Source organism: Pongo pygmaeus, chromosome 1 (genome assembly GCF_028885625.2).
Source record: "Pongo pygmaeus isolate AG05252 chromosome 1, NHGRI_mPonPyg2-v2.0_pri, whole genome shotgun sequence".
In the NCBI taxonomy this organism is placed as follows: domain Eukaryota; kingdom Metazoa; phylum Chordata; class Mammalia; order Primates; family Hominidae; genus Pongo; species Pongo pygmaeus.
In genome coordinates this window covers 41,910,519-41,924,282 of record NC_072373.2, presented here as the reverse complement: position 1 = coordinate 41,924,282, position 13,764 = coordinate 41,910,519, and the positions used below count along the sequence as shown (strand labels likewise).

General features: G+C 41.1%; 1 protein-coding gene across 1 annotated transcript in view; it reads left to right on the top strand.

Annotated features, from left to right (window-relative positions):
* Nucleotides 1-13,764, top strand: part of CR1 (complement C3b/C4b receptor 1 (Knops blood group)) — a 164,629-nt gene that overhangs the window by 39,006 nt on the left and 111,859 nt on the right. Inside the window, exons 23-25 of the mRNA XM_054485890.1 lie at nucleotides 1,001-1,180; nucleotides 1,812-1,911; nucleotides 12,830-12,915. Of these exons, the coding sequence (XP_054341865.1) occupies nucleotides 1,001-1,180; nucleotides 1,812-1,911; nucleotides 12,830-12,915 (366 nt within the window). The remainder of the gene's footprint in view (nucleotides 1-1,000; nucleotides 1,181-1,811; nucleotides 1,912-12,829; nucleotides 12,916-13,764) is intronic.

The window sequence follows — 13,764 nt, the reverse complement described above, 5'->3', positions numbered from 1 at the left end:
AGTTCCACCTCCTGTCAGATCAGTGGCAGCATTAGATTCTCATAGGAGCAGAAACCCTATTGTGAACTGTGCATATGAGGGATCTAGGTTGCATGCTCCCTATGAGAATCTAATGACTGATGATCTGAGTGGAACAGTTCCATCTCAAAATCATTCCCCTGCACCTTCTATTCATGGAAAAATTGTCTTCCACAAAAGCAGTCCCAGGTGCTAAAAAGGTTGGGGACCACTGTTGTAAAGAAATAAGTCCCTTTGCTATTATTGTTATTAAGATGGAATCTTGCTCTGTCACCCAGGCTGGAGTGCAGTGGCACCATCTTGGCTCACTGCAACTTCTGCCTCCTGGGTTCAAGCAATTCTCCTGCCTCAGCCTCCCAAGAAGCTGTGCACAGGCATGTGTACAGGCAAGTGCAATCATGCTCTACTAACTTTTTGTATTTTGGGAGAGACAGGGTTTCACCATGTTGGCCAGCCTAGTCTCAAACTCCTGACCTCAAGTGATCCACCAACCTTGGCCTCTGAAAGTGCTGAAATTACAGGCATGAGCCACCACTCCTGCACCCCTTGGCTATTATTGAACTGTCCTTTTTCTTTTTTGATCACATCTATGAAGTATATTGGAGAGAAAGAGAAGGTAGAATGGCAATTTCAACAGGATCACGGTGGCTCACTCTTGTAATCCCAACACTTTGGGATGCCAAAGTGGGTGGATGACCTGAGGTCAGGAGTCGAGACCAGCCTGGCCAACATGGTAAAACCCTGTCTCTACTAAAAATATGAAAATTATCCAGGTGTGGTGGTGGGCACCTGTAATCCCAGCTACTCAGGAAGCTGAGGTAGGGACAATTGCTTGAACCCAAGAGGCGGAGGTTGCAGTGAGCCCAGATAGCGCCACTGCACTCCAGCCTGGGTGACGGAGCCAGTCTCCGTCTCAAAAAAGAAAAAACAAGTATGATAATTTCTCCATTAACTTTGATGCTGCTGTGGTCTTGATCTCCAGGTCAATGCAATGCCCCAGAATGGCTTCCATTTGCCAGGCCTACCAACCTAACTGATGAGTTTGAGTTTCCCATTGGGACATATCTGAACTATGAATGCCGCCTTGGTTATTACGGAAGACCGTTTTCTATCATCTGCCTAAAAAACTCAACTTGGACAAGTGCTAAGGACAAGTGCAGACGTAAGTAACTCTGGAGTGGGAACCCCTCTGTTAGTCAAACATCTGTAAGATCTGATTCAATTTGTTCAAATTTTGTAACTGAGTTGCATATGACAATTAGTTTGCTAAGGTGCAATACATATGAGAATTATTCTTGTAGATCATACCTTGTTACTGCTTTCAGTTCCTGGCACCTTCATTACAAGTTTATTTCATGAGAAACAGTCATTGCAGGACATGATTGAGGGAAAATCCCCATTCACTGGGGGTCTCCCATTTTCATGACTAAAATTAAGTAATGAGTGACTTGGGACAAGAAAGAGAAGTGGATTAAATAACTAAAAGATGTGACAATCTTGGGCTTTGAGATCTTTGGATTATACCAGTTGAATTGAATTACAGATAATAACAAAGTTTACATTTTTCTGGGAGGCATAATATGGGGATGAAACAGATCTGAAAGGGAAGTTTTTTTGAAAGGGAGCTGATCCTGAGGCAGTCTGGTGAGTTTCCTCAAGGTAGCAAAATCTGTGGAACCATCAGAACTGCATGTGTTCCTCAGTAAGCTACAGGCCGGTTGAGACCTTATGTACTAAAAAAAAAAAAATCAGTTTACTCTACTTGGCTCCAAATTTCTGTTTCTTTCCTGTAGCTAAATCCTGTCGTAACCCTCCAGATCCTGTGAATGGCATGGTGCATGTGATCAAAGACATCCAGTTCGGATCCCAAATTAAATATTCTTGTACTAAAGGGTGAGTTGGCATCTCTTGAAACAACATCTCTTGGTTCAAGAGTTCTAACACAGCCATACTACCTTCTAGTCACATCTCAGAAAGCACAGCTAAACTATTATCGTGTGCTCTTTAAAGGCTTCAACACAGGTGTTTAGCTCCTGACTGAAATGAGCAAAGGCATGACAAGATCTGGGGAAAATCATCTGTATCCTTGCTGGAAACCAAGGCAGAGCATATATGAAAAGTGTGGCATTCATTGGGTGGGAAGGAAGAAAATGGGGGAAGAGTATAGTCAAAGCACAGAAACAGCCTTAACCCAGAGTAGACATTGCTGGAAGAAAGGGAAGGCCATTGAGTAACTGTGTGAGAGAAATCTTAATGGTCATAGCACAAGTAGTTTGCTAGGGCTGCTGTAACAGAGTACTCCAAAATGGGTGGCTTAATACAATGAAGTTTGTAGAGTTCTGTTCCGGAGACTGAAAGTGCAAAATCAAGGTGTTGGCAGAGCCATGCTCCCTCTAAAACCTGTAAGGATGGATCCTTCCCTTCTTTGCTTCTTCCAGCTTCTGGAGCCCCAGGCCTTCCTTGGTGTGTGGCAGCAGAATTCCAGTTTCTGTCTCTGTCCTCACATGGCCGTCTTCCCTCTGGGTCTGTGTCCTCACATGCTGTTTTCCTGTCTGGGTGTGGCTGTGTCGAAAGTGCTCTCTTTTAATAAGGACACCAGTCATATGGGATTAGCGCCCACACTAATGACCTCATCTTAACTGGATTGCCTCTCCAAAGACCATATTTCCAAATAAGATCACATTAATAAGCACTGGGGATTAAGACATCAATATATTTCAGGGTAAGGGGGACACAATTCTCATTCATTGCTGGTAGGAATGCAAAATGGTACCATGACTTGGAAAGATAATTTGGCAGTTTTTTATAAAACTAAACATACTCTTACCATGTTATCCAGCAGTTATCCTTCTTGGTATTTATCCAAAGGAATTGAAAACTCATGTTCACACCAAAAAAAAAAAAAATCTGCACACAGATGTTTATAACAGCTTTATTCATAATTGCCAAAACTTGGAGGCAATCAAGCTGTCCTTTAGCAAGGGAATGGATAAACTGTGGTACATCCATACAACAGAATATTATTCAATACCAAAAAGAAATGAGCTATCAAGCCATGAAGAGACATAGAGGAACCTTAAATAGTGAACCTTTTTCACTATCACTAAGTGAAAGAAGCCAATCTGAAAAGGCTACATAACATATGATTCCAACTATATGCCATTCTGGAAAAGGCAAAACTATGGAGACAGTGAAAAGATTAGTGGTTGTCAGGGGTTAGGGAAGAAGGGGATGAATTGGCAGAGCACAGAGGATTTTGAGGGTAGTGAAAGTACTCTGTATGATGCCATAACAGTAGGTATATGTCATAATAAATTTATCCTAAGTCATATAGTGTACAATACCAAGAGTGGACCCTAAGATAAACTATGGACTTGGGGTGACCATGATGTGTCAGTGTAGGTTCATCAATTGTCAAATATGTACCACCCTGGTGAAAGATGTTTATAATAGGGGAGGCTATCCATGTATAGGGGCAGGGAGTACATAGGAAATCTCTGTATCTTCTGTTCATTATTGCTGTGAACCAAAAACAGTGCTAAAACACAAAGTCTATTCTTAAAAACTGCATAGACACGAATACACGGGCATATGTGCATAAACAGTCACGCACACAAATAAGTGCAGGTAAAACTGGAAATTTGAACAAAATTTGTGGATTATAACTGTATCAATACCTTAATGTTGATGTTGCACTATTGTTTTGCAAAATGTTATTATTAGGGGAAAATTGAGTAAAGTGTACCTGGGATCTCTCTGTACTTTTCCCTGAATGTGAATCTGATTATCTCAAAGCAAAAAGTTGTTTTTTTTTTTAAAGTTCCTACTAAATTTCCAAGGGGATGGGCTTCCCCTCAGATCACTACCCCTTTTCAGGGAGCAATAAAGTAATCTTCCTTGGAATGTAGCAATCTGTAACCAATCAAAATGCTGTAACTATGCATGGTCCTATATGGAAAATATAATCCTGCTAAAAATTTCTCTGTCTCTGCCTATATAAGTGATACCTTATGTCCTCCACTTTGGAGTGCTGACCCCATTCACTTGGAGTTGGTGTCTTCCAGGTGGCTACCCTTAAGCTTTGTGCTCAAATAAACTCTATCCTTAAATATATTTTCTGAATCTCATTATTTAAGGTTGAAAATGTGCTAACCTAAATAATTCACAGGATTTGTTTTTTATCCTCATTTTTTCCTAACCCATCCACCTGGTTCAAGGCACATAGATTAAGAAGGAAAATGGAAATGGGACTAATATCCCAGGCTTCACTGTCCCTCTTTGGGACCCTGGGGAGGTGACTCCCAAACATCTAGACATGTTTACCCACATCCTGTATGTGGTTTCTGGAAACAAAATGATCATGGCTTTTCCTGAACCATGGCTTAACTTTGTGAATCCACAACTCTGTCTTCCCCAGGAGATTCAGAAAGGTAGGGTAGGATATAAAAGCTTCAATCTGTTCAAATGGCTATGAGAGTCCCTGGTTCCCTTTACAATAAGTAGCATGGATTTTATCTCTCTGCCTTACTTCCTCACAAACATTCTGAATGAGAAGTGTTCAAACCATTATTTGTTTAATCACTTAATCTACTTTGGGACACAAGTTTAATAAATTAAAATATTCTTCTATCTGTTCCCCTTGATCAGTGAACATAAAGTTATCTTTTGACTCATATTTAAAATGTTCAGTATTACAACACTGAACGATAGTATGGAGGAAAAAAAATGCCAATTTAAGTTTGAACTTGCTTCACCATTCCTATCCCAACCCCCATGATTAGAAAATCAAAAAGAACACTTTGAGAAATAACCTCAGTGGGGTCAAAAGCCAGAGGAGCCTCCAGGATCCCTTGTTCCTAAGACAAACAGGCAGAAGGAGGTGCACATATAGGATTGCAGCCCTTCTTCACTTCATTTGTTCACATACTTCATGCTTGTGTTTATGTCTGTTGGCAGTGCAATCGAAAATGATTTCATTTTTGGTGGTATACTGGAAGGCATTAAAAAACAAAATGAGGCCGGGTGTGGTGGCTGTAATCCCAGCACTTTGGGAGGCTGAGGTGGGCGGATTAACTGAAGTCAGGAATTCAAGACCAGCCTGGTCAATGTGGTGAAGCCTGTTTCTACTAAAAATGCAAAAATCAGCCGAGTGTGGTGGCAGGCACCTGTAGTCCCAGCAGCTAAGGAGGCTGAGGCAGGAGAATCTCTTGAATCCGGAAGGTGGAGGTTGCAGTGAGCCGAGATTGCACCATTGCACTCCAGCCTTGGTGACAAGAGTGAAAATCCGGGGGGAGGAGCCAAGATGGCCGAATAGGAACAGCTCCGGTCTACAGCTCCCAGCGCGAGCGACGCAGAAGACGGGTGATTTCTGCATTTCCATCTGAGGTACCGTGTTCATCTCACTAGGGAGTGCCAGACAGTGGGCGCAGGTCAGTGGGTGAGCGCACCGTGCGCCAGCAGAAGCAGGGGCGAGGCATTGCCTCACTCGGGAAGCACAAGGGGTCAGGGAGTTCCCCTTCCAGGGGTGACAGACAGCACCTGGAAAATCGGGCCACTCCCACCCGAATACTGTGCTTTTCCGACGGGCTTAGGAAACGGTGCCCCAGGAGAGTATAGCCCGCACCTGGCTCAGAGGGTCCTACGCCCACGGAGTCTCGCTGATTGCTAGCACAGCAATCTGAGATCAAACAGCAAGTCGGCAGCGAGGCTGGGGGAGGGGCGCCCGCCATTGCCCAGGCTCGCTTAGGTAAACAAAGCAGCCTGGAAGCTTGAACTGGGTGGAGCCCACCACAGCTCAAGGAGGCCTGCCTGCCTCTGTAGGCTCCACCTCTGGGGGCAGGACACAGACAAACAAAAAGACAGCAGTAACCTCTGCAGACTTAAATGTCCCTGTCTGACAGCTGTGAGGAGAGCAGTGGTTCTCCCAGCACGCAGCTGGAGATCTGAGAACGGGCTGACTGCCTCCTCAAGTGGGTCCCTGACCCCTGACCCCCGAGCAGCCTAACTGGGAGGCACCCCCCAGCAGGGGCAGACTGACACCTCACACGGCCGGCCAGGTACTCCAACAGACCTGCAGCTGAGGGTTCTGTCTGTTAGAAGGAAAACTAACAGAAAGGACATCCACACCAAAAACCCATCTGTACATCACCATCATCAAAGACCAAAAGTAGATAAAACCACAAAGATGGGGAAAAAACAGAGCAGAAAAACTGGAAACTCTAAAAACCAGAGTACCTCTCCTCCTCCAAAGGAACGCAGTTCCTCACCAGCAACGGAACAAAGCTGGACGGAGAATGACTTTGACGAGCTGAGAGAAGAAGGCTTCAGACGATCAAATTACTCCGAGCTACGGGAGGATATTCAAACCAAAGGCAAAGAAGTTGAAAACTTTGAAAAAAATTTAGAAGAATGTATAACTAGAATAACCAATACAGAGAAGTGCTTAAAGGAGCTGATGGAGCTGAAAACCAAGGCTCGAGAACTACGTGAAGAATGCAGAAGCCTCAGGAGCCGATGCGATCAAATGGAAGAAAGGGTATCAGCCCTGGAAGATGAAATGAATGAAATGAAGCGAGAAGGGAAGTTTAGAGAAAAAAGAATAAAAAGAAACGAGCAAAGCCTCCAAGAAATGTGGGACTATGTGAAAAGACCAAATCTACGTCTGATTGGTGTACCTGAAAGTGACGGGGAGAATGGAAACAAGTTGGAAAACACTCTGCAGGATATTATCCAGGAGAACTTCCCCAATCTAGCAAGGCAGGCCAACATTCAGATTCAGGAAATACAGAGAACGCCACAAAGATACTCCTCGAGAAGAGCAACTCCAAGACACATAATTGTCAGATTCACCAAAGTTGAAATGAAGGAAAAAATGTTAAGGGCAGCCAGAGAGAAAGGTCGGGTTACCATCAAAGGGAAGCCCATCAGACTCACAGCGGATCTCTCGGCAGAAACCCTACAAGCCAGAAGAGAGTGGGGGCCAATATTCAACATTCTTAAAGAAAAGAATTTTCAACCCAGAATTTCATATCCTGCCAAACTAAGCTTCATAAGTGAAGGAGAAATAAAATCCTTTACAGACAAGCAAATGCTGAGAGATTTTGTCACCACCAGGCCTGCCCTAAAAGAGCTCCTGAAGGAAGCGCTAAACATGGAAAGGCACAACCGGTACCAGCCACTGCAAAATCATACCGAAATGTAAAGAACATCGAGACTAGGAAGAGACTGCATCAACTAACGAGCAAAATATCCAGCTAACATCATAATGACAGGATCAAATTCACACATAACAATATTAACTTTAAATGTAAATGGACTAAATGCTCCAATTAAAAGACACAGACTGGCAAACTGGATTAAGACTCAAGACCCATCAGTGTGCTGTATTCAGGAAACCCATCTCACGTGCAGAGACACACATAGGCTCAAAATAAAAGGATGGAGGAAGATCTACCAAGCAAATGGAAAACAAAAAAAGGCAGGGGTTGCAATCCTAGTCTCTGATAAAACAGACTTTAAACCAACAAAGATCAAAAGAGACAAAGAAGGCCATTACATAATGGTAAAGGGATTAATTCAACAAGAAGAGCTAACTATCCTAAATATATATGCACCCAATACAGGAGCACCCAGATTCATAAAGCAAGTCCTGAGTGACCTACAAAGAGACTTAGACTCCCACACATTAATAATGGGAGACTTTAACACCCCACTATCAACATTAGACAGATCAACGAGACAGAAAGTCAACAAGGATACCCAGGAATTGAACTTAGCTCTGCACCAAGCGGACCTAGTAGACATCTACAGAACTCTCCACCCCAAATCAACAGAATATACATTTTTTTCAGCACCACACCACACCTATTCCAAAATTGACCATATACTTGGAAGTAAAGCTCTCCTCAATAAATGTAAAAGAACAGAAATTGTAACAAACTGTCTCTCAGATCACAGTGCAATCAAGCTAGAACTCAGGATTAAGAATCTCACTCAAAACCGCTCAACTACGTGGAAACTGAACAACCTGCTCCTGAACGACTACTGGGTACATAACGAAATGAAGGCAGAAATAAAGATGTTCTTTGAAACCAACGAGAACCAAGACACAACATACTAGAATCTCTGGGATGCATTCAAAGCAGTGTGTAGAGGGAAATTTATAGCACTAAATGCCCACAAGAGAAAGCAGGAAAGATCCAAAATTGACACCCTAACATCACAATTAAAAGAACTAGAAAAGCAAGAGCAAACACATTCAAAAGCTAGCAGAAGGCAAGAAATAACTAAAATCAGAGCAGAACTGAAGGAAATAGAGACACAAAAAACCCTTCAAAAAATAAATGAATCCAGGAGCTGGTTTTTTGAAAGGATCAACAAAATTGATAGACCGCTAGCAAGATTAATAAAGAAAAAAAGAGAGAAGAATCAAATAGATGCAATAAAAAATGATAAAGGGGATATCACCACCGATCCCACAGAAATACAAACTACCATCAGAGAATATTACAAACACCTCTATGCAAATAAACTAGAAAATCTAGAAGAAATGGATAAATTCCTCAACACATACACCCTCCCAAGACTAAACCAGGAAGAAGTTGAATCTCTGAATAGACCAATAACAGGAGCTGAAATTGTGGCAATAATCAATAGCTTACCAACCAAAAAAAGTCCAGGTCCAGATGGATTCACAGCCGAATTCTACCAGAGGTACAAGGAGGAGCTGGTACCATTCCTTCTGAAACTATTCCAATCAATAGAAAAAGAGGGAATCCTCCCTAACTCATTTTATGAGGCCAGCATCATCCTGATACCAAAGCCTGGCAGAGACACAACAAAAAAAGAGAATTTTAGACCAATATCCTTGATGAACATTGATGCAAAAATCCTCAATAAAATACTGGCAAACAGAATCCAGCAACACATCAAAAAGCTTATCCACCATGATCAAGTGGGCTTCATCCCTGGGATGCAAGGCTGGTTCAATATACGCAAATCAATAAATGTAATCCAGCATATAAACAGAACCAAAGACAAAAACCACATGATTATCTCAAGAGATGCAGAAAAGGCCTTTGACAAAATTCAACAACCCTTCATGCTAAAAACTCTCAATAAATTAGGAATTGATGGGACGTATCTCAAAATAATAAGAGCTATTTATGACAAACCCACAGCCAATATCATACTGAATGGGCAAAAACTGGAAGCATTCCCTTTGAAAACTGGCACAAGACAGGGATGCCCTCTCTCACCACTCCTATTCAACATAGTGTTGGAAGTTCTGGCCAGGGCAATTAGGCAGGAGAAGGAAATCAAGGGTATTCAATTAGGAAAAGAGGAAGTCAAATTGTCCCTGTTTGCAGATGACATGATAGTATATCTAGAAAACCCCATTGTCTCAGCCCAAAATCTCCTTAAGCTGATAAGCAACTTCAGCAAAGTCTCAGGATACAAAATCAATGTGCAAAAATCACAAGCATTCTTATACATCAATAACAGACAAACAGAGAGCCAAATCATGAGTGAACTCCCATTCACAATTGCTTCAAAGAGAATAAAATACCTAGGAATCCAACTTACAAGGGATGTGAAAGACCTCTTCAAGGAGAACTACAAACCACTGCTCAAGGAAATAAAAGAGGATACAAACAAATGGAAGAACATTCCATGCTCATGGGTAGGAAGAATCAATATCGTGAAAATGGCCATCCTTCCCAAGGTAATTTACAGATTCAATGCCATCCCCATCAAGCTACCAATGACTTTCTTCACAGAATTGGAAAAAACTACTTTAAAGTTCATATGGAACCAAAAAAAAGCCCGCATCGCCAAGTCAATCCTAAGCCAAAAGAACAAAGCTGGAGGCATCACACTACCTGACTTCAAACTATACTACAAGGCTACAGTAACCAAAACAGCATGGTACTGGTACCAAAACAGAGATATAGATCAATGGAACAGAACAGAGCCGTCAGAAATAATGCCACATATCTACAAGTATCTGATCTTTGACAAACCTGACAAAAACAAGAAATGGGGAAAGGATTCCCTATTTAATAAATGGTGCTGGGAAAACTGGCTAGCCATATGTAGAAAGCTGAAACTGGATCCCTTCCTTACACCTTATACAAAAATCAATTCAAGATGGATTAAAGACTTAAATGTTAGACCTAAAACCATAAAAACCCTAGAAGAAAACCTAGGCATTACCATTCAGGACATAGGCATGGGCAAGGACTTCATGTCTAAAACACCAAAAGCAATGGCAACAAAAGCCAAAATTGACAAATGGGATCTAATTAAACTCAAGAGCTTCTGCACAGCAAAAGAAACTACCATCAGAGTGAACAGGCAACCTACAAAATGGGAGAAAATTTTCGCAACCTACTCATCTGACAAAGGGCTAATATCCAGAATCTACAATGAACTCCAACAAATTTACAAGAAAAAAACAAACAACCCCATCAAAAAGTGGGCGAAGGACATGAACAGACACTTCTCAAAAGAAGACATTTATGCAGCCAAAAAACACATGAAAAAATGCTCACCATCACTGGCCATCCGAGAAATGCAAATCAAAACCACAATGAGATACCATCTCACACCAGTTAGAATGGCAATCATTAAAAAGTCAGGAAACAACAGGTGCTGGAGAGGATGTGGAGAAACAGGAACACTTTTACACTGTTGGTGGGACTGTAAACTAGTTCAGCCCTTGTGGAAGTCAGTGTGGCGATTCCTCAGGGATCTAGAACTAGAAATTCCATTCGACCCAGCCATCCCATTACTGGGTATATACCCAAAGGACTATAAATCATGCTGCTATAAAGACACATGCACACGTATGTTTATTGCGGCATTATTCACAATAGCAAAGACTTGGAACCAACCCAAATGTCCAACAGTGATAGACTGGATTAAGAAAATGTGGCACATATACACCATGGAATACTATGCAGCCATAAAAAATGATGAGTTCACGTCCTTTGTAGGGACATGGATGAAATTGGAAATCATCATTCTCAGTAAACTATCGCAAGAACAAAAAACCAAACACCGCATATTCTCACTCATAGGTGGGAATTGAACAATGAGAACACACGGACACAGGAAGGGGAACATCACACTCTGGGGACTGTTGTGGGGTGGGGGGAGGGGGGAGGGATAGCATTGGAAGATATACCTAATGCTAGATGACGAGTTGGTGGGTGCAGCGCACCAGCATGGCACATGTATACATATGTAACTTACCTGCACATTGCGCACATGTACCATAAAACCTAAAGTATAATAATAATAATAATAATAATAAATAAAAATAAAAAAAATAAAAAAAAAAAAGAGTGAAAATCCATCTCAAAAAAAAAGAACAACAACAACAGCAACAACAAAAAAACCCAAATGATATTGAAGTCATTAATAATTACATCATAATCACTAGTATAATGTAATAGTGCGTGAAGTATCTTCAAAAGCACCCACTGTTGTCTCACTATTTATTTGATCTCCATTTGTCACTCTTTTGTTGTTTGAATAAAGCTTTATGTTGCCAGGTTTTCTTACATGCTCATAAAGCAAAGTTCTCAGCTATACCAATAACCATGACTGTTATTTGACATTGCTTCATTCCTTCATGTATAGTACTATCAAGTTTGACCCTACCCTCACTATGACTAGTTTCACCCAACCATCTATCACAACAGAGAGTCTAAGGTGAAGTAAAATAAATGTCATAAATTATTCCAAATTTATGGCACACTGTGAACAGTTTGAGACATACTAATTGAGAATTGCTGACTTTAATAGTTTAAGTATAAAATGAGTGTTCAATTCTTTTTGATCAGCCTGGATTTCCTTTGGTTCTAGTTATGAATCCCCTTCCTTCCTTCCTTCCTCCCTTCCTTCCTCCCTTCCTTCCTTCCTTCCTTCCTCCCTCCCTCCCTACCTGCCTTCCTCCCTCCCTTCCTTCCTTCCTTCCTCCCTCCCTCCCTTCCTTCCTCCCTCCCTTCCTTCCTCCCTCCCTTCCTTCCTTTCCTTCTTTCCTTTCTTTCTTTCCTTTTTTCTTTCTTTTTTTTTTGATACAAGGTCTTGCTTTGTTGCCCAGGCTGGAGTGCAGTGGCATGATCAGCACTCACTGCAGCCTCAACCTTCCTGACTCAAGTGATCTTCCTGCCTCAGCCTCCTGAGTAGCTAGGACTACAGGAATGTGCCACCACGCCTGGCTTTTTTATAAATTTTTTGTACAGACAGCATCTCACTGTATTGCCCAGGCTGGTCTCGAACTCCTGAGCTCAAGCAATCCTCTTGCCTCAGCCTCCCAAAGTGCTGGAATTACAGGGGTGAGCCACTGTGAATGGCCTACTTTGGCCTTCTTCGATGAATCTTATTGATAAAAGCCCATCCATGCATCCATGCATCCATACTTTTAAGGCAAAGAAATACATACAACAGGACTATATACACATATATACATGTATATATATGACAGCTTCCCTGCACTGAAGAAGTTTGTGCTATCTTTTAAAAAATGAAATTTATAGGAAAAACGACAATTCATCTTAGATTTGCATAAAAAAGTGTCATAAGGTAATAAAGAAGAGAAAGCTCATCCAATTGAGAAGGTAAGAAAAAGAAAGTCAAAAAGTCCCAAGAAGAATGTGAAACTTGGGAAAGTGATAGATAGTCCTTTGACAAGTGTAAAATGTCCCTCTGAATCCTATAAGAGTGTAATCTCTGGAAGTAGTAATTTAATTGGGTAGTTGACCTGTGTCTTTAGAATGTAACATTCCTTATTTCTTGCCTCTAGATACCGACTCATTGGTTCCTCATCTGCCACATGCATCATCTCAGGCGATACTGTCATTTGGGATAATGAAACACCTGTTTGTGACAGTGAGTTGAAATATCCCTTCCTATTTCTTTTACCAACACATTCTAATTTTTCTCTGGAATAATAAAAATCTTAACCGAATTCCTTCTGTTCAATCTGTCCTTCACACGGCTGAAGACAGCAGTAATGTTCTCGAATATTCCCATGGGGTTCCTGGCAACTCTTTCTTTAAGTTCTTCCTTATCCTGGGATGTGTCTTTTCTAATTATGGGAGTTTAAATACATAAAAGCTTTCAAACTTGATTTTACTTCAATAAACTTGAAATTATGTTGGTTCTACCACCTCCAGTATAATAATCATCCTGCTTGGCAAACCAGTAAAGATTTTTAAAATTGATACTCTTCAAGGTTAGCGAAGCTGTGGAAGAACCTGGACTCTCATGTACCACGAGATCAACACATCCTCTTGAAAGGCCCCATGCACTATAAACCTCAGAAGTGAGCACGTATTTTAACCTATTTCTTAGAATTTATACTTGGGAAATAATCACACACTTTTTAAAGCAGTTTGGTATAAACTTTGCATTGCAGCATTATTTATATTAGTTAAAATATTAGAGTAACCTACATTTTTTAAACTATGGTTTGGAAATAATCTACTAGTAGGAAAAAGATGTGTTCAAATGACCATTATAAGGAATTCCCTAAGAAACATAAAATAGCTATGCAGAATGAAAATAAGTATATCCATACACTGGCATGGTATTCAGCCATAAAAAATGAGAGCATAAAGAAGCACTTAATGACTAGAAAGAGATGTGTTTTATGTAGAAAAAGAATCAGATGAACGGCATATATGGCAAGATCTCACTTTATTAAAAAATAATACACCTATGTAGTGAGGGCCAGGC